Source organism: Plutella xylostella, chromosome 22, assembly GCF_932276165.1.
Source record: "Plutella xylostella chromosome 22, ilPluXylo3.1, whole genome shotgun sequence".
NCBI lineage: Eukaryota > Metazoa > Arthropoda > Insecta > Lepidoptera > Plutellidae > Plutella > Plutella xylostella.
Window position 1 is genome coordinate 2,876,211 of NC_064002.1, and position 25,128 is coordinate 2,901,338.

At 38.7% G+C, this 25,128-nt stretch overlaps 2 protein-coding genes across 7 annotated transcripts; one reads left to right on the forward strand and one right to left on the reverse strand.

Moving 5' to 3' along the window:
* The first annotated feature begins 1,767 nt into the window (after window positions 1–1,767).
* On the forward strand, window positions 1,768–14,534 carry LOC105395066 (serine/arginine repetitive matrix protein 1). Of its 5 annotated transcripts, none has more exons than XM_048628997.1 (15): window positions 1,768–2,037; window positions 2,525–2,614; window positions 3,100–3,222; window positions 4,164–4,337; window positions 4,792–4,922; window positions 5,455–5,552; window positions 5,841–6,006; window positions 6,431–6,513; window positions 6,759–6,864; window positions 9,305–9,436; window positions 9,661–9,732; window positions 10,323–10,457; window positions 10,715–10,869; window positions 11,013–12,384; window positions 14,368–14,534. In XM_048628997.1, the coding sequence occupies exons 1-14, from the start codon at window positions 2,023–2,025 to the stop codon at window positions 12,371–12,373; spliced, it is 2,841 nt and encodes a 946-aa protein (XP_048484954.1). In that variant the 5' UTR covers window positions 1,768–2,022; the 3' UTR covers window positions 12,374–12,384; window positions 14,368–14,534. The 5 variants fall into 5 exon arrangements, with proteins under 5 accessions (XP_048484954.1, XP_048484956.1, XP_048484957.1 ...); XM_048628999.1 differs by having other exon boundaries at window positions 11,025–12,384; XM_048629000.1 differs by lacking the exon at window positions 9,661–9,732.
* Window positions 14,528–18,840, reverse strand: LOC105395063 (pupal cuticle protein Edg-91). 2 transcript variants are annotated; one of them, XM_011566986.3, is made up of 3 exons: window positions 18,690–18,840; window positions 15,888–16,026; window positions 14,528–15,140 (listed from the first exon to the last, which is right to left on the reverse strand). In XM_011566986.3, exons 2-3 carry the CDS (start codon window positions 16,024–16,026, stop codon window positions 14,707–14,709), a joined length of 573 nt encoding a protein of 190 aa, XP_011565288.3. In that variant the 5' UTR covers window positions 18,690–18,840; the 3' UTR covers window positions 14,528–14,706. The 2 variants fall into 2 exon arrangements, with proteins under 2 accessions (XP_011565288.3, XP_048484960.1); XM_048629003.1 differs by lacking the exon at window positions 18,690–18,840 and adding an exon at window positions 16,117–16,145.
* Between the last annotated feature and the right edge of the window lie 6,288 nt (window positions 18,841–25,128).

The window sequence follows — 25,128 nt, forward strand, 5'->3', positions numbered from 1 at the left end:
GAACTTGAGATATCTTAAACCTAAGTTCCACGATACAGGGTTCGCCTAGTGTGGATTTTGCAGTCACATTACAAATGTACTTGAACAATTTGTTAATAAACGTTTTTTACTATACTTACTTACACTACATGAGCCCCGAGTTGCAAACCAGTCGATTGTGAACTTTACGATCCTTGCACAAGGAACATAATTATTACTACTATCGTGGCGCTCGCGTCCCGAGACGGCGAGCGCTGCGCCGAGCCGCGAGGCGCACCCACCAACCCATCCGGCGCCACTGCTAACACCCATCACTGGGCACACCGGAGCTCGACTGCAGATGCAGCCATCCCTACCGGAACGATCCTCGGATCGCCCGGTTGACGCCTTCAGAGACGATGCGTCTCTGATTTCTAGCGCCTGATCAAAAAGTGGCTACTACTCGTACTAGGGTGGTGTGGTCAGTGACCACATCCACCTGGATCCGGCTCGAAGGACCATGAAAAGGCTTGGTAGCCTTATGTTCGGATCGCTGGTAGTAGAAGCAATGTTTAATTGGTATATTACAAGGGTCATTGACATAGAAGAGAACTTAATACCGCGATGTAGTTTACGGGATAGTGACATCTATGTAAATACTACTTGATAACTGAACATACCGCCCACCAAGAACGTACGTTATTTATTACCACCCTCACCATGAGGTCAAGGGGGTAACTCCACAAGATGCATGGACTTGATAACAAGCTGATAAGGACCTACATGCATCCTGTGTGCTATAAGATGTGGCTGGTATATACAGTTATTTACATTCATTTTTAGTTACAATATAATTTTGATAAGTGCTAATTTACAATATAATTTTGATAAGTGCTAATTTACAATATAATTTTGATGGGATCTTCTGTCTTCGCTGTTGTCACTGGCACCGCTGAAGTGGCAGGCGATAGGCACGATGACGCTCCGCTCGTGAATGTCACCGCTGGCATCCTGTCACCGAGTGCACTGGACCGCTGTTGCTGGGGCCGCTGACTCCGGTTAAGTTGACCCGAAGCGCGCCTTGAATGAAAAGGCTTGGTAGCCTTATGTTCGGATCGCTGGTAGTAGCAGCCAAGGCAACAGGTGCCAATGCCCAAGCAGCATCGGATAACCCTGGATCATTACCATCGAATACAGTCCACCGTTCACATCACATTTCTTCACCATCAAATACAGTCCACCGTTCTAATCAACTAGCATCATTCCACTGTCATCATATCAACAGCATGCATAATAAAATAACATCAGGTGACAACGGTAAGCGAAATACTGAAGGCGGCCACACATTGAGAATCAACAGAGCCAACACACATTCAGCTTGGTCACATCACTCAAGCCATTGGTCATCATTCAAAAGAAGCCGGCGACAAGTCCGCGGATTGGCGCGCCCGTGAATGGAGGCCTTTGAATCGCGTACAGCGTCACGCTGGACGCGAACTACAGCGTTTGTTGTAGGCCGTCAGGACGTCCATCATAAAACACAGCATATTAAAAAAACGCCTAGGCGGATTAAACGATTTTTCTCACGTTTTTTTAAGCACATTCATCAAAGCCGAGCTGGATTATTCTGAGAAAGTAAATGTAGAGCAAGGAACCGTTAAACCAGAAGATGTAGAGCACAATGTAGAGTTTGAGTGCAGCCTGGCAAATAAGTTTAGTAAATATCTAATTTTGTCAGCTAGGAACACTAATATATTTTAAATGGCAACTTTAATAACAAATGACAAATTGCAAATGGCCGCCACCCGCTAAAATACCGACCATTTTAGTATTTTTAGTGCATGTGAATAATTTAAAATTTCATCATAAAATTGACAAAATGTGGCTAACGCTACGTAGATACTCTGTTTACGTGTAAACCCTATTATTTACTTACTATTTGAGTAAGTTAGAGAAGAAAGAAGACATTTAGTTCTGGTTCCACTGGAGCTAGCTTCCCAGGCGGCAAGCTGAAAGAAGCCATTATTTTTACAGACCGTTATTGATTTATAACCAGCCTCCCCGATGATGATGTATACGGTATGTAACGAACTAAATGATAATTATTAAGATTGTAGGGAAATACATTCTGACTCACTGACTTTTTGATGATGCGCATCATAAATAACCTCAAAAGTGACTTTAAATTTTCTTACCATATAATTGTTTGTTTTATTAAATTTCAGCATATTTTCCGTTTCTCCTTCTTTATAAAATGTAATTTATTCGAACAAACAACATAACCCACCACCACCGACCTACAGTCAATAGGCAAGAAAACCAAATGTGCGATTTTGCAAAGACTTTGTAATTTTCAGTACTTTCAGTTCAATACAATGTTAAAAAAAATACCGAAAGATAATCTGTTTTGAACTGATTTGTGCTGAAACAAAGTTAGTATATTGATTGAATATTGGCTGAAATTATGATTTAGAATCCATTCATCCATTCATGACTTTATAGATACCTAAATGTGCTTAGTTTATTTTTCATTGTATCTATTTAACCTGATCATCATGTTTTTTAGGGAACGAGTACTGAGCAGGACACCCGCTTCAGTGATAAAGAGAAGAAACTAATGAAGCAAATGAAGTTTGGTGATTGCTTGACACAGCAGGTATGTTATAATTGACCTTACAATTAATTTAAGATCATATAATTGTGAATAGAAATGGATAAAGGATCCAGGGTTGATTGAACATAATATCAGACAAAACCTTATGTGATTTATTCTTTTTTTTTTTGTAAATACAGGGTGTGTAAGCACACACCCTTCAATTTACTGAAAATGTTCCCTACTATGTTTATTTCCTATATATATACTTATTATAAGTCTCCAAGTTATAATAATAATAAAAATCTTTATTTTGATCAAGTTATCAATCATTAATTACTCACCTGTTAGGGGAACATGCAATGGAGTATGGTTTTCTTGTGTATACTGATATGCATATACTTATGTACTCCATTAATTCTGTACCTCAGTCAGAGGTAAACAATAATAAGTCCACTTTGTAGACTGCTATGCCTAAGATCGGATGCCTTGGTTTAAATTTCGCCTTGAGATGTTTATTATTATTTATTATACATGTTTTGCTGCAGGTGGACATGTCCAAGGTGAAGCTGGACGTGCTGAAGCCATGGATCACACAGAAGATCACCGAAATCCTCAAGATGGAAGATGATGTAGTCATTGACTATGTCAATAACCAACTGGAGGAAAAGGTGGATATTCCAATTCATACATAAATATTTATTATATTTTCATCTTGTAATCATTGCAGTTTCTTTGGTGGTGTAATTAAAATGTTTGTTCCAAAGTTTGTAAAAAGAAACTGCAATTGAGAATGTTTTGTTATATGTGTAATGATTACGTATGGATATTTCTATGGTCCGGCGGTTAGCCCCGGCGCCCGCCTGCCCGCCCGCCACGCCGCCCCGCCTGCCGCCGCCGCCGCACACTCGGCTCTATCGGAGGCCACTTTTGCATATCTAATCGGTATTTACGGGGAACTTAATACTTAAACAATGTTCACTCTCCAGAGAAACGCTGTGGTATTTTCCATCTTGCAGATTCTTTAAATTATAAGTAAAATGTTTGGAAAAGTCAACAAGAGGTGGATGTGACTCGAGGTAGGGAAGTTCCGTCCGTTGCGTAGGCCTTGGGTTCAGCATAATGTGGTTGTGTTCGCAAAACCCTTACAGATGCAAGAGAAGAAGAGAAGACGTCGAGACTGCAAGCCGCCGCCGCCCGCCGTCGCCGCGCGCCGTGCCGCCGCCGTCCCCAGCCGCCGCCGCCGCCGCCTGCAGCCAACACTCATCAATCAACACGAAGATTAACTTTAAAATGTACCATCGACGCTCAAACACTTCCCCACCCGAGTCACTTCTATGCCACGCTCCTACTGCCACGAAAACCAAGTCACAACCAAGACGGCGCTCTTTTTGACTTTTCAGAAAACAGTTTTGTTTTATATTTTTCTTTTGTTCAAACTACCGAATGTCAAATAAAAGATAGATCAGTTTTGCCCCAAGACAAATCATCCAAACAGATCTTGAACTGTATTAACATTTGCCTTAGTGACAGGTAGGGTAACACTCTAGCTCTGCAAACCGTTGACTAATGTATTCCATTTTTCTCTCCCCCACCCTCCTTGGCCTCCCAGTTCCCCTGTCCGAAAAAAATGCAGATCAATCTGACGGGGTTCCTGAACGGGAAGAACGCTCGTCTGTTCATGGGCGAGCTGTGGGAGCTGCTGCTCAGCGCGCAGGCCTCCGACAACGGCATCCCCGAGGCCTTCACCCAGCAGAAGAAGGAGGAGATCAAGAAGCGATTGGTGGTGAGTGGTTATAGGATTGCTAATATTGCTATGCATATCATTTAATCATAATCTATAATTTTATGCACTTGTGTAAATGAAAAATGTGAAATGATTCTTGATGTGATGCCTAAGTACTTATTTAAAGCATCATTAGAATCATAAATCAATCTTCCACTGCCGGCCCATCCTCATCCTACCATTATCAGCTGACTGTCTGTCTGCTGTCTGAAGTCGTCGGTCCAGTGGACATTAAGATGTCGCCACGCTCTAAGTTCGCATGTTCGTTACAACTACATAACGGCTATTAGTAGATACGCTCAGGTCACCACGACCTCAGTTAGCAACTATTAAAGTCGATTTCGGTAACCTAAGATCTCTGAAGGATTACCTCATTTCTGAATTTTCTTATTTACTTATTGTCATTTTATCTAACCTTTAATATCCAGTACATAAAGCATATTACCGTCGACAGGAGGAGCAGAAGGAGAAAGAGCCGCGGCGGCGCTCGCGGTCGCGGTCGCGCTCCCGGTCGCCGTCGCGCCCGCGCCGCCGCTCCCGCGACCGACGCCGCTCCAGGTCACGCGACCGATCTACTGACAGGAAGTAAGTCATTACACTACACTGTGGACTACATTATTGTGACCTGTTATAGGCCGTATAGAGAAAGAATGCTGGTACCCATCGCCGATCGCTTTAACTAATATTTTGCTGGTTTGACAAGCTGACAGTGCAGGTTACCAGCTTACTTTCTGTATAGGACGTCGCAATACCTGGATTAAGGTTGAGCAACTGATTGTTGTCATAATTATGACTCACGCTTGCTGGTCATACTTATAGATACACATTATTAATATTTCATTGTGTCATGGTGATGAACATTTAAGGCAATATGTTAACCTATGTTAGTTATATTATATTTAAGATATCTTTAGCATATTGTTGTAGTTTATCCAAATAAATAAATAAATAAATAAACATTGTTAAGTAGACATAACATCCGGATTTTCAATGGAAACAATCTACAGTTGTATGATTGAGCTGTAATTTGTAATGCTTTCATATAGTTGTTCCGTATTATTTGGAATTAGTATTTCGTTTTATGATGCAGGGATATTAATAGGGTTAATTTCTACAGACACCGCAACGGAGGCAGCCCGCGCCGCTCGCGCCGCCGCAGCAGCAAGAGTCCCGCCAAGCCAGCCCCGCCTGAAGAAGTCAAAACTGAGAATAATGGTAATTGATCTCATTGTGCCTTATTTAGTATCATTATTAAACAAATTTTCCGTTCCAAAATACTAAGTCACCAGCTGCTAAATAGCAGTGTTGGATGAAAGGCTCTCCCAATACCGTTTCTAGATGCGATCTTATGATTGCATTGTGTGTTCTCTGCATCTAATCTGCCTGCCAGATCTCATAGATCGCAGCCATTTGTTAGGTATCTCTATGCACTAGAAAGCGTTATCCCTTCCTAATGTTAAAGACTGGTGAATAGCATGAATAACTCGTAAACATTTTGTACAGAAAACGGCAAGTCACCGGTGCACAAGAAGGAGGAAGCTGAGAAGAGTGAAGACAAGGCGCTGAACTCCAGCGCAGACGCGGGCAAAGAGGAGGACAAGTCCGGCGAGCCCAAGGCGGAGAAGACTGAGGAGAATGGAGTCAAATCTAAATCTGCTTCACCTGCCAGGTAATACAATCTCTGCACTTTGTAAGAAACTAAGGTGGAATTTCACCAAACGCTAAACGTATTTAGTCGCCTATCAAACGTCTGTCAGTCTGTACAAAATGTATTTAAAATTTGATTACAATTTTAAATACGTTTAGCGTTTCGTAAAAGTGGCCCTTTAAAAGCTTAACATTAAAAAATAAAAACAATCTATAATTCTGTTGCTTTTGTCGCCGCATTCGTTGCGCGTCCGCTTCGTTCCGTACGGTCGCAAATCGCTAGTATGATAAGACTCTAAAATATATGATGCCACAAAAATAATAACATTTCCTGATTTAATGCCTTCACAGTCATAATATTTATGTGTTACAGATATTTAACGCTTCTACTGTTTGATTTTATGTTCGTCTTTTATTCTTACTTATGAATGTGTTGTATGTTACAGGTCTACTAAAGAAGAAGCCAAGCCCGCCGACAAGACGATTCGTTCGTCAAGGTCGAGGTCAAGGTCGTCCTCGGCTTCATCACGTAAGTTAAATCTATTCAAAAAACAACATTATTACACTGGTCGATATTAGACTAGTAAAGTTATTCCTACTGATTTACATGGCACCAACTAGTTTCCACTCTACATATTTCACGTTTTCCCATCGTTGTAGGTTCGTCGATATATGGGACCGGCCAAATTAGTTGGTTGATACTTGATATTGTACTATTTGAGTAACTTGCGAATAAGTAAGTCTGTTTTAATCACAATGTACATTTTGTCTCAGGTGGCAGTGCTAAGAAGAAGTCATCGTCACACAAGAAGCGGCACTACCGCTCCAACCGAGACTCCTCTAACAGCGTCAGCCCCAGGAGGAGCTCACGAAGAGACAGGTACATTTAAACAAGTATTATATTCCTGCACTATATTCACTTTTGTATTGATACTATGTAATTTGTATAGGTACATAATCGATTATAAAGCGGTGCCATTCCGCCAATCAGTTCGTTTCTCGTTATCAGATGTGTGTTTGCATGACTGAATTAGACACACATTAGCTATACATACTTGATGTGATAAATTTACAAGTGATAAAAAATTGTTTTGAGTAAAATATTAGGTCCTTACATATGAAATTGGCGTTTTCTATAGGAGGAACATAAAGTAGTTATTTTTTTTAAATGAAATATATTAAGGGTGACTTGCATAACAAAGTTAAATAAAATTAAATAGTTTGTCTCTTGCTCTGACAGTATAATGTCAGAGCAAGAGGTCATAGATTTAATTTTGATTAACTTTGTTATGCAAGACGCCCTAAATTAATCAAAGTACAGTTCTCCCATATTAATAATGCGCATGCAAATCTTCGCAAACTGTCGTATTCCCGGAAACACCCGAATCATTTGCACTTGCATTTTGATCCTTGTTCGAAAGAAATAGTAGTCAATATCATGTGACACATAATCGAAATCAATTTGGGCGGTCGGTGGCTGTCACCGATCAGTCAAGGGTCTCAAGGTCAAGATCAATATTACTTTTGTGGAATTATAAAGAGCTGCAATTACACATCGTTCTTGTTATTTTTTTCAAATGTGAATTTAATTTCAACTTTAATTATTTTTGACGATGCCATATTATGAGGCACATTTAAGAATAAAATATACGTCACATTGATAGACTTCACTTTGCCAATAAAGCCACACCCAAAAGACCAAGTTTGTAATTGTAATATTATTATGAATGATCAGCGCTGTAAATACTTTTGAACTGAGATTTTAATGTAAACATTTTTATTAATGTGAAATAATCAGTGCTGTAAATACTTTTGAACTGAGATTTAAAAAAAATATTATAAACTTGTGTTTGAAATCCATTTCTCCTTATAATATAAACCTTGTGTTATTCAAACCTTCTTTCATCCATCTTTACATCAGTTTCAGTAATAAAGACACTTGAAAAGTACCTACTGTAACATTTTGGAAGTAAATTTTAATATTATGGAATATTATGAATTATCGAATCAAACTTCGTTACTGATAAATCAATTATCTCTTTTAGCACCTGCACATGAAGAAAATGCACTTAACCACTCTGAATGCATAATAGTTTTCTAACGCTCGGGAATACGACCGTTGCCGAACAATGACGAAGATTTCTATCAATCAAAATCAAAATCGTTTATTTGGCAAAAGAAAGAAAATATTACAACTAAGGTACAAATATACATTGGTTTTGTAACTACCAAGTTCAATAATTGATCACTGAAAACCTAAACTAGGTTAAACCTGTATCATAGGTTTCAGTTCCTTCCATTTGACTAATTGATAGCCGTCTGTTGTGCAGTGTGTGGTCTAGCGTTGTCCTGAAGCAGCAGTGGCCTAGAGCGATTGACCAGCCTCGGTTGTTTAGCAGCTAGCTTTTCCATCATGGTTTGCAGTTGCTGACAATAGATATCTGCCGTAATCGTCTGGCCAGATTTAAGAAAGCTGTAGTGAACGACACCGGCACTAGTCCACCAAACACTTACAAGCAACTTTTTTTTAGTAAATTTTCGCTTAGGGCAGGATTTGGCTGGTTCGCCAGGGTTCAGCCATTGCGATGAGCGCTTCCGATTATCGTAGAGGATCCACTTTTCATCACAGGTAATGATTCGATTTAAAATTCCTTCATTATTGTGCCGGTTGAGTAACGTAACGCAGCAGTCGACGCGCGTTTGTCGGTTTGCTTCACTCAATTCATGAGGTACCCACCTTTCAAGCTTTTTCACCTTCCCAATTTGTTTCAAGTGGATTAGAATAGTTTATCACTAACACCGGAGCCTGCAGCTAACTCGGACGTGGTTTGCGATGGATCCGCTTCCACAATAGCCTTCAATTCTTCATTATCAACTTTGGTCTCCGGCCGTCCACGAGGCTTGTTCTGCAGGTCGAAATTTCCAGAACGAAAACGTTGGAACCAAAAACGCACTGTGTTTTCTTTTGCGACACCGTCACCATACACATCATTAATCCTTCGAGCCGTTTCTGCAGCACTGGTGCCACGGTGGAACTCATACTCGTAAATAACGCGATATTTCAAGTTTTCCATTTTGTAAACAGAGTGACACAAAGAAAAAAACAAAAGAAGAAAAAATAAATGAATTAGGGGGTTTGAAACACAAATGCATGAGTAAATAGCTGTATGAATTTGAATTTGAAATTCCTAACCATAAAGGTAATATTTGAGATCAAAGTGGCCAGTACGACAAAACGCCAATTTCATATGTAAGGACCTAATATATACGTAAATTGTTTTGCCAAATAGGCCATTTACCTATCAATAATTGTTATCCAGGAGCAAGTCCCGTCAGCGCAGCAGCCGCCGGCGCTCCGTGGACCGCCGCGAGAGGGAGAAGGAGCGCGAGAGGGAGCGAGAGAGGGAGAGGGAACGGGAGCGACGACGCCGCGAGCGGGAGAGAAGGGAGAGGTCAGTATCTAGTTGTTATAATGATATGCATTTTCGATATCTTTCCTATTTTAGTTTGCAAGAAGATGATTTCAGATGATTGATGTTTTCCTTGAATGGAAGCTTTGTAACTGGCAATATTTATCAGCGAAGATGTTTCAGCAACTAAATTATATATTTATTAATTCTGTTAACATAGCCATAAGTTGTGCCGAACAAAATATTAAGTGACACTATTGTTGAAGGTCGAGGGAACGTCGACGATCGCTCGAAAGACGTTCTAGGCGCTCGCCATCGCGTAGTCGACGACGTTCAAGGTACAACATGATTCACCCTAGCATGTCCCCCGGATTCTGGTTAGCTTTGCTAAAAAGCTTTGTAAATTATACGTGCAGTGTACGTCGTCGTAGTTAGCTGCTGACGTTGTAGCTTGGACTCTTTACAATGCCAAAAAGTACCGCTTGTCTCAAATCAATGTTTTAGTGCCATAACTAGAGATATAACTCTAGATTTATGAAAGATTTTATGGATTTATTTTTGTAATGCATTATGAAGAACAGAGTAAATATTGGCGCTCCATTCTTGATCCAGACTAAGCTTCTTTACATAATTTTCACCTCATTAGTTTATAAAATACAGATTTACTACTAGACTAGAATACAGTCGTTTTGCGTTCTCGTTTTTGTTTGCTTAAACCAGCATTCCGATGCTGGTGTAAGCTCATTCTGTCGTGTCGTGTACATTCGCTACATTCATTGCATGTCTGCATTACTACCATTAGCATTGTGCATATTGTCCCGTCGTTTACAAAATAATTTCCGTATAAACATTCACGCTTCTAAACCGCCACGCACTAACTCATCCAACAACCAACAACTGTATACTAAACCTACCATGTATACGCCAGGTCTCGCGACAGAAGGCGTTCGGTGTCGCGCCGCCGCAGCAGCCGCGACCGCCGCCGCTTGTCGTCCCGAGACAGGAGGTCCCGCGAGCGACGCCCGTCTCTGCGACCCTTGTCGCCCAAGCGATCTCGCTCCAGGTATGTAGGGCCTATACGTTGATTTAAACATTTATGGCTTTATAGTAGTTTGATAATAAGGTACAAAAGTGTATCTTGATTCTTGATGCTGAAGCTGATGCTTATGAAGATGACTGCTCTCAACGTACGCTGAACGACTACCTAATAATTATTATACCACAGTGACAAACACCCTGATCTTTGTCATCGAAGGGCTATAAAGATCTAAGAGATATTAGTTTTTGACGAATTCTAAAAGTAGTGTGCTCTGATTGCAGGGACAGGAAGTCTCGCGAGCGTCCCGCGAAGGAGAGGCGGTCCCGCGAGCGTCGCTCCAGCGCACGTCGCTCCAGCGTGCGTCGCTCTAGTGCCCGTCGCTCCAGTGAACGACTCAAGGAGAGGCTAGAGAAATCCGTCTCCATATCACGCAAAGGTAACTATAGTTGTTAGAATATGATTCTATGGCATTGTCTTATTGTAATTAATTTTGCTTTACTTTTATTTTATTATTTGCATTTCATTAATTTCGTATTTGATTTAAAACTTACTTTACTATGTTTTTAATTTATTAATTAGTTGCTGTGACAGGAAACCTCGAGCGCGTGCTCCGCAAGAAGTCCTCAGAACCACGCGCCCCGCGCGAGCGCTCGCAGGCACGAGACATCTCCATCTCCAGCCGAGACTCGTCCGTCGACAAGGACAAGTCCGCCTCGCAGAATAACACCACCAAGCCGGCACACTCCTCCGATGAAGACGACAAGGATGACTTCATCCCCATTCCCAGTCTAAGAGAGTTCTCCAAGAGCCTCTCACGTACCCCCTCACCGTTCCTAAGAAAACACGAGGCTGAGGCCAGCAAGAAGTCAGACAGGTCTGGAGACGAAGCCTCGGTGAAGGAACAACCGGCTGAGAAGGAGAATAAGGTTGCGGAGGCCAGGAAGGGCAAACGCAAGGCGCGGCGCTCTGAGTCTGAGAGCGAAGGCAGCGATGCCAAAGCCAAGAGCAAAGCTAAATTGAAACGCAAAGAGAAAACCTCATCAAAGAAATCTAAGAAGGCCAAGAAGGAAAGCTCATCCAGTGACAGTGAGACCGAGGAGTCATCGTCGAGTGACTCAGAGGAGGAGAGGAAGAGGAAAACAAAGAAGAATGCGAAGAAGAAGGTCGCCAAGAAGAACAAGAAGAAGCGATCCCGCTCGTCCAGCTCCGACTCCAGCTCCGACGACGACGACGACGCCAAACAAAAGACTGCCAAGTCAAAACAAAAGAACATTCCAGACGAGTCGGACGATGACAAGAAATCCAAAAAGAGAAGGGAATCTACTGGAGATAAGTCTAATGAGCGAAAAGGTAAATCAAAGAAAGATGATAATTCTGAAGATTCCAATGACGACAGCTCTGATAGTGCTGAGAAAAGCAAGAAGAAAGTCGCGAAACGCGACTCTTCCAGCTCACCCGAAAAAGAAGTGAAGCGATCCAAGAAGCGAGACGTATCCAAAGACAATGTGACCTCACCAGAAGTGAAAGCAAAGAAAGATGACAAAGTAGCCAAATCTAAGCAGAGTGAAGAAGGCAAATCAAAAACTCGGGATGACGGAGAAAAGAAAGCTAAGAAACGCGAAAAGGAGGAATCTTCATCGGACAGCGACCAAGTGTCGAAGAAAAAGGCCAAGAAGAAGGTTTCCGAATCCGATTCCGACTCGGACAGCGACGAGCCAAAGAAGAAGAAGCACACAAAGAAACACAAGAAACACTCCAAGAAACATAAGAAGCACAAAAAACACAAGAAAATATCAAAGAAGAAGGACGATTCTTCTGATAGCGATGAAGCAGAAGAAGAGGAGGAGGGGAAAGTGAATACTGAGGATCTAGAAAAGAAACTTCGCGAGAGAGCCCTCAAGTCCATGAAGAAACAAACCAGCGCCTCAGGCTCAGAGTAATTAATTTGTTAAGTACCTATTAGGGCATGCAATACCGCAATACCGGTATCCGTAATACCGGGATCCCGGACAAAATTCCCGCTTTTTTCAATACCGGTATTGAAAGTTAATTCGCCGATTCCGGTATTACTTCAATACCGGTATTGAAAGTTAATACCGGTATTGAAGTAATACCGGAATCGGACTTTTTTAGGCTATAAATAAAGCGATTAAGATTTAGTTAGCCTTGTGTTCCTATATACTGTGAAAGCGCACTTGTTCCAAACCGTTTAATGCAGTTTTCGGCTGCTAGAAATCTACTGTTGACCATGCGTAAACCGACACCGGATGTAAAAAAATATTTTTTTCTAAAATTTAAACTCTAAAACTTAATTCTCGTAAAAATCTACAACAAAATACGAATATTATTGCATTTTCTTGTTTTATTTTGACGTATACGACCTTTAAACACAGTATATGCCTCAGATCAACTACAAATAGATTCGCAATCGCCGTGTGCACTATTCTCTTTCTCACTCAAACCATAGTTGTTGCCGACAAAAAAATAAAACCTAAATATGGGGAAATTTAACTTATCATAATAACAAAAACAAAACTTGAGTATATCGTCGGTTGATAGGAAAAAGACACTAAAGGCTAATTTTTCAATAGCCAGACAAAAGTTTTGCTGGGAAATAATTTTGATGCTGTTGCGTCTCAATGTTTCTCAATGTTTGTATTACCCAGATAACATTTATCTGAATATTGAAAAATCAGCCTTAGTGAGTTTTTCCTGTCAACCGACGATATAAGAAAAAAAACTTTACTCATACTTATTTGATTTCAATATAATTATTTAATATACACAAACTGAGTGGATTGTATAATTCATTGTCTTCGTCCAATCGAAACAATCCTCTTCAAAATGTGCCGAACACAATTTTTGTATGTTTCCTTGGTTCCCAATTTGTGCGACCGGTAATGTCTATCCATTTTCTTGATATTTTTTTTTCTGTCGGAAACCTATGAAAGAGATAAATGGATGAGCATGAGCATTATAATCGTGGGCCAAATATGTGATGGGGTTTTTTTTAAAGGAAACACGTATTTCGTATCAATACAATAAACTTTATATTATACAGAAGAAATCACACATGGAAGAAAAAAAAAGAAACGAACGTTTCCTCACAATGAGAGGCACCTCATTTGAAAGAGGAGAATGACTTCTACAAAATACAATCTTCACAAAAACCGAATTCGTGCGCCCCATTTGTAAACCCAACCCGAGTCCGTTACAATTTATAGTATTTTCTTTGCATACTATAATATTTGTGGGTAAAATAAATTTTCAATAACTTGCAACACCATGTGATTTGTTATGATATGGTACCTCGTAATTTTTACTTAAAACTGATACTAAAAGACCTTACAGTATTAAAATTAGTATCGTTTTATATTAAAATCGAGCCAATAGATAGTACTATGATGAATGTAAGCTTGTTAAACTTGATAGTATCTACTTACATGTGAAAATATATCTCATCCATCATTCCATCGTGTTTTCGTTCAATATGCTCTATACAACCGAACAAAATCCACCCACCCATGTCACACACTCGTTAAGTGATGATAATAGTCTAATAAACTTAATAAACACCCACAAATCACTAGCAAATCAAAAATAAATAGCATTTAGAAAATTTTGTTGTAACTGTCAGCCTTTGTTTGGCACAGATTTTTCATTTGTTTCATTGTTTGGCACAGAGAACTGACGTAAACAGGCGCCTCAGCAAAAAGGACAAAAAACATTTACAGCTTAACGTTTCTTTCTTACGCTTAATGTAGCTAAGCGTCTCTTTTTCGCAATGTCAGAACTGTCACGATTATACCCCTGTGGTATATGCCATTTATTACAAGGAAGTCTAATACCGGTATTAATACCGGGATCCCGGTATTGAGTTGTAATACCGGAACTCAATACCGGTATTGAAAATTGTTCCGGTATTGCATGCCCTAGTACCTATACTCTCGTCAAGAAAGTAGTGTTTCTTACTGAGAGTTAAGAAATAATTTTATGTTAGGCATGCTTCTCCTAAATAAGGCAATGAAGTAATAAAATAAAACTAATATTTTAAGATTGTGTACGTCACATTAATAGTTAATAAAATTTGAACATGCATTATATTCTTGTTTTATTTTACATTTCCTGTACATAATTTAGTTTTGCTTATCCTTTACATCATAGACTGCTTTACATACATTTTTATTTATAAATAACTTTGGAAATACACTTTGGTTAGCTAGTACTATTATTTAACTCTAAGGTTATAAAAAATATATCTAAAACAATAACATTATCTTCTAGAATATCCTCTGTATCCGGTGACTAGGCTAGGAGTTATACCGTTGCTGTAGATGTTGCCACCGTATCCTCGTTTGCCGTAATAACCGTATCCCAAATGGTTGCCGCTTTGATACGCGGGGTTGTTGTACCCGTAGTAAGAGTTTAGGCCCCCATTGCCCCCGTACCCACCATAGCCGCCGTAACCTCCTATACCGCCATAGCCGGTGCTACCGTAGCCTTTGTTATATCCGGAATACCCGGCTCCGTAACCGTTGTAAGCCGGATATCCGGAGTAACCGCCCCCGTAGCCGATTGCGTTGTCGTAGCCACCGTTGCCTCCATAGTAGTTGTATTTGTCGTCGACCAGGCCGTACCCGGTCACTCCATAGCCGTTGTACCCTCCGTAGTTATTGTACCCACCATAGTCGGAAAAGCGGCGAGTGTCTGAAAAAAAAATTAAAAAATTATAATAAAACTGCTTTCCTACTTCCTGTAAATCAATTAAACGTGGATAGTTCGCTGAATGAATACAATTATTTCCGCTCACACGTAGTTAGGTAGGTACTATCTACATTCTAACCCCCTTATTCATAGAAAAGTTACAATACTTTTTAACTAATAAACTGTTTTGTCCCTCTCCGACAAAGAACAATTTGTTCTTTGACAGAGAGGGACAAAACAGTTTATTAGTTAAAACGTTTTGTAACTTCTCTATGAATAAGGGGGTAAGAATAATTTCCATTAATTGCCTAACTAGTTATGCACTTATCTCAGAAAGGTTAGTAGGTAATAAAAATACCAAAAAATACTTGAGTTTACACTTAACTTATTTATCTATAAAATAAACAAATATTTTAAGCTTCATTTCAATAGCTTTATAAAGCTAGTGTAGAGATATTATAGTGTAGAGCTGTAGAGTTAAGTTTTAAGTGACGTTGATAATATCGTAGGATCAATCCATTACCTATATAATTGTGTAGGTAAAGTTAAACTCACCTGAAATTGTTAAAAACTAAAGTAATTTATAGAGTCTAACATAAAATAATACCTATCATTAGTCCAATATTAGAATAAGAAGTAGCCTATAGGACGCACAAGGAAGCATCACATTAAGTCATCATTATATTAACCATTGTATTGTAAGACATTTAAGGCGTCTATAATTAAGTAAATATTGCAATAGGTACTTACAAGTGTTACTTGCTGCCGTTTTTAGATCGTCATTGTCCTGTTCAGGGGCGGCTGCGGCTTTAGCGGTCTCATCTGCATCTATGGCTGCGCCTGCGCATCCATACACGAACAACATCACCGTCAGTGCTCGTAGCGCCATCTGTTAAAGTGGTTTAATTAAAACAGTTTAGTATGTGAAGGTAAATAGGCTGCAAGGACTAACTAACTTGCTAATGGGTTACCTAGGTACCTAGTTTTATGAGTACGTCGAGGTAATACGTGGGTAATACTAGCAGAGTACTGTAGAGCTCGTTGTAAGTATCATTACTGAAATCAAACACAGAGAACTACTAGGTACTATGTAGGGCTAATAGTCCATAGTAGTAAGTACCTAAATTAGACCAAATCATCTTGATGGTAGGTGTACTGTACCAACCTAGATAGGTACTTCAAAGATCTCCCTGCTGATACTGTTGCCCCTGTTGCTTCCCCGTAGGTTTATAGGAGATACAGGAATTTACAGGATGTTGCCAAAACTAAGAAGAAGAAGAAGCTGAATTTTCAAAACTCGTAGATTTTTTAAAATTAAGAATGACCCCTTCTTCCAACTTAGTACACCCTTATTGTAACATTCTGTATAATATAATATTCATGGCCTGTTGACCAGGCCCATATGCTAATATTAATAATAACAGTATTCTGGCCGTCAAACGCATAAATTGGCCATTTGTTTGTATTTTCCCACACTTAGCGCTGACCTACAAATGTTATGTCAGCGGTTGCGGGTAGTGAATAATTTGATCAACATTTCATTACCATGGCTCAAGATCACTGCACTGACGGGTAATTATCACTAGGTACGGACCTGCGCTACGGTAGGTCACGGTGCGGGTAGGTACGTAAGGGTTACGTTAGTAACTTAATTAGTAACCAATGAAAGAGGTTCAGTTTAATACCTACTAACCAACATAGGTAGGTACCTACTTACTCAAAGGTTACTGAGAAAAACCTAGGTATAATAGGTACCTATGTAGTTACATGTTTAGGTTGTGGTTCAGGTGATTTTTTATAAAGGACTCATCCAAAACGCATGCACATCGTCATTCTGATCAACTTTAAATCTTTGATTTTTGCGTAGGATTTGAGGCTTTCAAAGTGATGAGTTTGACCTCTGAATATGCACTTTATAAATAAAGAATTTTCCTGTATAGAGGGTGTTGCAGTTTCCCGTAATAAAAAGTCACGTGACCAACAAAGTTTCTTTTTGGTGAAGAGTTTTAGAACAAATGTTGTCCAAAATGATCTCCCGAGTCAGCCCCTTTTTTTTTTTTTTAATAAATATGTGGGGACATCTCACACACGGCCATCCGACCCCAAGCTAGGCAGAACCTGTGTTATGGGTGTCGGACAGCTGATATATCTACACAAATACATAGATAGATAGATACTAAATATAAATATCAACACCCAAGACCCGAGAACAAATATCTGTCGTTAAACAAATATCTGTCCCAGCCGGGAATCGAACCCGGGACCTTCGGCTCAGTAGTCAGGGTCACTAACCATTACGCCATTCGGTCGTCTTTCGCCTAGCACAACCTAACTATATCTGCAGAAAGTTACTACGAGCATTCTTTTGGTATGTACGGTGGCCTTCGCCTAAAAGTATACAGGCGGAGTTTTTAAAATAGCGATCTCAAGCTCATATGCTGCTCAAGCACATCCACATAAACACCACTGCTATACACATCACATACAACACGTCCCCGGATTTATAACAGATGTAGCTGGTCCCTTCATCATCAGGGATCGCTATTTTAAATCATACTTATCATATAAATTAACTCCGCCTGTATACTTTTAGGCGCAGGCCACCGTACCTAGGCTATTTAGTAGTTATGTTGTTTATTTACATTGGGGCATTGACCAAACCGCATATGAAGCAGTAGAGAACTTCCGGAGCACTGAGGCTGCGAGTTATCCCGTTCAGCGCAAACATTGGGCACTTATGTTATGTTTGCGTTGTGTTTATTTTCTGCCTCTATCTACTTAGGTATATCAGCTGTGATACCTACAAAACATCCATGTTGTAGGTTCTGCCTAGTGCGGGGTCAGATGAGATATTAATATTAGTCGTACCTATCCAAAAATGCGAAGTATCTTATTGAGTTTGGGCTGAGCTAAAGAAACTTATTACGCCTAGAAAATAGGACCTACCTAAATTGTAGATAAGTCAAAAGGGATGACTCAGTCACGGCCTCATTATAAAAAAAAGTTGCACGATATAAGTTATTTAAGTTTTAAGATTTTTAGGATTTTGCCAAAATTAAATTAAAATTAAAATTTTGCTAAATTTGAAATTTTTTCAGATAAAATTCTTTTTTAATTCAGCATTTTTGTTTTTACCTTTCGTAACATTTTCTTAATGTTTCACCTATTTTGAAGCACTGTGTCTAAATTAAGGTAAATATTGCGCATTTAATGATTATAATTAGTTGGCTAAGGTGTCACTAATCCAAAACTCAGAAACTAAATAATTAAATAACTCAGAAATGGTTGACTTTCGGATAATGCATTATGGGGTTCAATCGACTGGAAATGCCTTCGTCTATAACCCGTTTAAAGGAATACATCGACTTTCCAATCACCCTGTATAACTATTACCTAAGTACATATTTATACTTTTTTATTTTTTCTTCTGGCTTCAAAATCTATGAGAAGAGAGAAGTCGTTCGTAGCCCTGCCACCTCAAAGGTTAATAATGAGTACTGGGGTAACCTTATCACACAATTCTAAAACGGAGATAAGTAGGTAGTTACTCACTTTAAAAAAAGAATTCGTATTCCTTAACAAAACCACAATCCACGGAAAACACACGACTTGCCACAGGTGAGGATGCGTTCTGTGCTGGTCGCGTGAGCACCATCCTTTATAGCGTGGGAGTTTTTGTCTTATAATTGATGACAATGGTCTCTAAGGAGGCGATGGCTAATAAGTCTGTTTGTAAGCAGGCCGGCCTTCTTGCTGCATGACGCAGCGGTGGCCAGAAGAGCTACTCTATCTTGTTAAAAAACAAATGAACGAGAGTCATGCTTGAGATGCATGCATGGTTGGTTTGATAAACCTTGTTTTCCGAAAGATAGAGAGATCCCTCAACACGTAATGGTTAACTCACCTATTGTCGTTGAACCAGGTTCCGGGCCTTTGCTTGTAAAAAAACATTTAAAATTGCACTTGATGGCCTATTGCTATAAGCTTTGTTATGTTGTGTTTATGTGATGGGCTGAGTTAGATGGGTTGCCGTTATCATGGAGTATGGTAATGTAGTAGGTTGTGACTTGTGAGTAGGCACATGGTAGCGATACTAAAGGCTGCTTAATTAGCAATTAAGTATTTCTTTATTTAGCTATGTTAAACCTGCAGTTAAAACATAAGTGGCGAATGATTTTCCATACTCAAACTTTAAGTTTTCACAGTACTATAAATAAATAAGATTTGGGCCTTCAGAATCGCTTAGATCATAATATTTATTGTACATGATCTAAGCAGAATCGCTACCTGTGTTACAAGTATGTAAACCTGATAATGTTCAAATTTTCTTCATACAATTTCTTCAACCCTATATGGGTAACAGACATTTTGGTCTCTCATTTCTTAGGTAACTATCGTAAATTACTTATTTAAAAGTGTTTTATGTACCTACTCAGAGTCAGATACTTACTTATTTATATTTGCAGGCCAGTGTATATCGTTCAGCGTCTATAGTTAGCAGTAGCTAGATAAAGTTAACATAATGTTAACATATTATTATGTTAGCTAATGTTAACATTATGTTACCTTTTATCTAGCTGCAGCATAGATCTGTCGAGAACTTTACCTGAAACCTGAAATATCTTACGCTAGCGGTTTACAAACAAGGTAATAAACTAACGAACGCAAACTTTTACAAATTGTATGTTACCTACACCTACATATATGTATAGATACATATAGAACTCTACAGGAAGGACTATTTCGAAGAGCGATGTAGTTCTAAAATATGGTCGTAGTTAGTCGGTTGAATGGGAAAAAACGCTTATATATAGGTATTTTTTAAGCAATATACCTTCCTGTATTTCACAAGTTTGTACGCAGACACAAACTGAAAATAGAATAGAATAGAATAGAATAGAATACTACTTTATTGACTAAACAGAACACAAATAACAATTTATAATACAGTGAATACAACGCAATAGGCGGCCTTATCGCTAAAAGCGATCTCTTCCAGGCAACCTTTGGGTGGAGGAGAGACTAAAAGAATAAATGAGGAAGGTGTACAAATGATGTAGTAAACATTCAGTTTTAATAATAAATACTTAAATACATACATACATAATATACTCAAAGATAGAGGAAATAGTTACAAAGATTATATAATATAGAGGTACTAAAGCAAGATGGAGGAAAGATAATGTTCTTTTACCTGTTTTTTGAATGCTATATCTGTCTTCGCAAAACGTATATTAACAGGTAATGCATTCCAAAGTCTTACAGCTGTAACCGTAAATGAGGTACTGTAAAATTCAGTGAAAACCTGAAAAGCTGTCTGTGGCGAGAATTATTAAAGCCTGTAGCTTTGAGGTGGACCTTTGCTCGGTCATTGTGGTTAAAGCGGGTTGATGCTGATACAAAATAATATGGTATACAGTACATGAAGGTATATTCAATTTACAGATACACGTGTCCAGTTTGATCCATTTATTTTAACCAAACCGAAGCTAAAATCCCCAACAAATGTAAGCGCATTTTGCAAAAGCCGCTGGTTGGTTACCAGTCAATTGAATGATAAATCGCTTCATCGTTTAACCTTTAATTAATAAAGCTACGCGAATATGGATGGCACATTGTCGAAAACATATAAAAAAAATTAAGTAGCCCTTAAGTAATTACATACTTCGTAGTAGGTATCTCTGTTAATTTAATTCCTTATACCTACGGAACGTGCAGTAAATTATGGCTTGGCTATTCTAGCTCACTACAGCTAACCAAGGTTAGGTAATATTTTGACTCGTGGGAGATTTTGGTTAGATTTAGTTAGACATTTTCTGTTAAACCCTAAGTAAATTTAAACCAATAGCATTTTTCCGTAAAAGAGTAACAAACATCCATACTTATCTAAAAACTTTTGCGTTTGTAACATTAGTAGGATTTGCACGTCACATTAACATCTAAGAGTTTCCCCTAAAAAGGTGGAAGTTCCTGAAATATTTCCCCAATCTTAGCTCAGCTTATAGCTCGCAGATATTTGAATAGTTTAGTACGAACTTCAATCTAGTGCTGCGATTACCAACTTTAGAACAGTGTAGACTTGAGAGGTTCACAAATCCCTGTGAAACACTAACGTACATAGGTACAGTACAGCTTCTCTGCTTCAAATTCAAATTAATTAATTATGTAACACAGGTTATATGGTAAGGATCGAGTTAAATTATTTACATAGTTCCTCTATGCCATAACGATAGAGTGTACTTATTATATATTATAAAAAAATATAGTATTTTGATTTTCCTACCAATGGAAACTACTCTATATATTAGGCTTGCTCTACTCAAAGCAGATTAATGTGACATACCTACTTCTGGTTTAATACCTCGATGCGCATGTCAAGTTAATCTGTTTATGTAAATAGGCATCAACCTGATTGTCTTAATTAAGTTGGCAGTTTCAGGGAATGATGGTTCGCGGTAATCGGTAAGCCGCAATTTATCGGTGAAATGATTACGATGACGTCTTTACGTAAATGATTCGCACGGTTGGCTAGCTCGCAGCCTGAATCAAGGACTGTCCCATAGTCTCTATCGTATGATATTTTTGTTATAATAGGTTAGCAATACCTCTTTATCAAAATCATAAAAATGGAAAATCTCTCTGGAAATGGGACCACCACCTCAAAATGTTTTGTATACTTAACACAGCTTTAATAAAGATATATATATCTACATCAAATCACAATGAAATACTTAGGAACCTTAATTAAATATGTAAAAAAGACAAATAGGTACCTACAGTAATTAACTAAGAAGATAGGAAATTTATTATATAGTCAGTTAAAAAAAACTGAAGTTAGACTCACCTACACTTATACACAGTTTACCTGTTGATTATACCATGCATAGTAATGACTCATGGGACTTACCTCCACTTTGACACGTCTGAGATCTAGATTACTGAGGTGGGTACTTGTTTATTAGCAATTGATTGCTAGGTAAATTACCTCTTAAGTCCTACTAATATTGTAAACACTGAAGTTTGTTTTTTGTTCAGTACTTCTTAACTTAAAAACGACTGTACAGATATTCATGAAATAGTGTGTGTAGAAAGCTGACGCCCTGAATTAAGACATATGCTACGTTTTATCTTGAAATCCCACGCGAAAAGTTTTCAAGACGAGGCGAAGCTCGCGGGTAAGCGTAGTTTATTATAAATAAATATGTGGGGACATCTCACACACGGCCATCCGACCCCAACCTAGGCAGAGCCTGTGATATGGGTGTCGGACAGCTGATATATCTACACAAACACATATATAGATACATATTAAATATAAATAATTATGTAGATGCACTTACTTAAATTAAGGTAGTGTGTTGAAATAAATTCACAGTAAAAAATCTGTATACTTGCCTACCTACTTAATAGTGTAGTTTACTTGTATCCCTTAATGAAAAGTTACGAAATGAAGCACTATTTGGACAGTAAAAGCATTGTTTAGTGTTGTGTAAGCGATTTACTCGCTCGCCTCGCTTGTAATCGCCGGGCCCTCTTCAGTTGACAAAGAAAACGGTTTTGGACCAAAATTTACTTAAATTGCTTTTATGTTACGATTTCGAAATATTAAATGGTAGTAAATAACTCACTTTAGCCTTGTCCTTATGCGTACAAAAATATAATATATTACGTTAATTTCTCACATTTATCGGACTTACTTACTTTCTTCTTCACATGTCAAGTAATCTGAGCTTACTTGACAAATCCCAAGTACCTAAAAATAAAAATAGACGCTTTTAGATTAAGTGCACCGTGCAAGTTCTTGAAATAATGATGAAAACGCTTCGAAGCGCCTAAATATAAACATCAAAAAATCTTCCACCGAAGATCATGGCCAAAATTGACAAAAAATGTGTGACCATGGCAAAGTTAATGTGCAATGTAGATAATGGGATTGCCTCCATCCTCGCTCCTCGTCATTGCGTGGCGTGCCTTGTCATGTTCGTACATACTATTACATACCTAGGTTTGTAGAGGTAGGTCTAGGTACAGGCGATTGTCATGTAAACTGAGACAAGTAGATTCCACTGTGACATTGGTATATGGGAAAGGACGTGAGTCTTGACAGGCCTACGTAAGCAAGATGTAATCTGTTAGGCTGCGTCTCCAGGTGGCAAACTGTTTGCCATTCGGCGACTTAGCGCCGTATTGGTTTAGTATGCCCTACAATCGCGAGCAATAAAAAAGTTACACTTACTTAAATGGCACACATTTTTTAATACATGTAGGTACTTCATTAAAATTTGAACACATTATTTACGTTTATGGATAGTAATATTCTGATACGCTGTTAAATGTACTTCAATATTGCACAAGGCGTAATTACGCTAGCTTTTTCCGTTTAGGAGTAATTTGATGTTTTTCTGACTGAAACTTATTCATTGGAGTGTCTACATCACAGTTTTCTAGTTTTGATTTGGTTTATTTGCAGTGTTAAGCTCGCCGACTAGGTATCTCAATTGGCCTCTAAGCTACAGAAAAATCGGCGTTTGTGGCAAACTGAAAAAAACAGTTCGACAACTGGAGACGTAGCCTAGTTTTTGAATAAAACATTTTTGTAGGTGGGTTCCTAAGCGTAATACTAAGTTGTATAACGAACATCTTTTTATTCCGGTAAATATTTACGTACAGTCTGGAATCTAGAAGATAATCCAGCCTAGACCTGGACCCTTAGTCGAGGTAGGTAAGTAGTTGGGTTGCTTAGCCAGATTTAAGGGTTTGTTCCTGCATAAACAATTCCCTCTAAATCTAAATATCTAATTATGCTTTTCTGTAAGTGAGTAGTTACTTTATATTCTTTTTTTATGCGCTTTTAGCTTAATAACAATTAAATCCAGAACGGCATCTATAAAGCTGTAATTTTGCAACGTACGAGTCAAAGAAAATATGTTTAAACTATTAGACATCATGGGTTTGATGAGGGCATACTCGTACGCATCACTAATGTAACCTACTAATGTATCTTTGACGAAACCCCACTCAAGATAATACGTAACCTCTGAGATTACTTCTCTGACGGTGAATATTTTGTGTACGCCATAGGTATGTAGAGACCCTATACAGTAAGCAAGTTTGCGGTGTAACCCGTAATCCGTTCCCTACAGATCAGAGATGACTGTACTTTGTGAATGGGAACATCAATATTGGTCAGCACCTGAGTCCTTCGATCATAATAATATACTTATTGAATCTTGAGCCGCAGCTAACATGCTCGCGGCAGAGTCTATTCGAGTCGAGTTGAAGTAGATAAGCTACTTGTAATTGTTAGATATAAGTAGTTTATTTACGCCCAGCAGTGGGTGGACACAGGCTGATGATGATGATAGTTTATTTTAACGCGTGTGTTGTGTATCAATCTATAGATTGCTGCTTTTGACTGTTTCAGAAAGCGCGGGTCAGAGGGTCAGTTTCCTTTGCAGTCTAATCTTTATTTATATAACCTTTTATTTATTTATATGGGCCTTACCCTCACCTCACAGCTGAATTGAATGGTCCTTAAGATGTATGGGAGAATAGGGAAAATATCATGTCCAATGCGTTTTTCTTACACCACTTCATCGTGACTCATTATTTTTAAGACACAGCATTTTGTATTATCATAATAAGGCATTGGCTTACTGTATAATTTTGCACCTACGTATATTTTCTTAACCACATCTCTTTATGACAAACTCCGACATCAATGGCAGCAAACGTACTGTCATACAATATAACGTTCCGTCCACGGTTTTTCTCGTTAGGCCGACTCAGCGACCCGTGACTACGACGTGTATGTGAGTCAGGGACGACCATCATACTGTACTCGGTAAAACGGAACTACATTATATATAATGGAGGGTCCCGTATCTTCACTAATGAAAACATAAACACAGATCGTTAGGTAGGCAGCTTTCTTGCGATACAGCTCTCTCAATATAGGGAGAGAAGTGAATTTGCGGTTTCATTCCTTAGA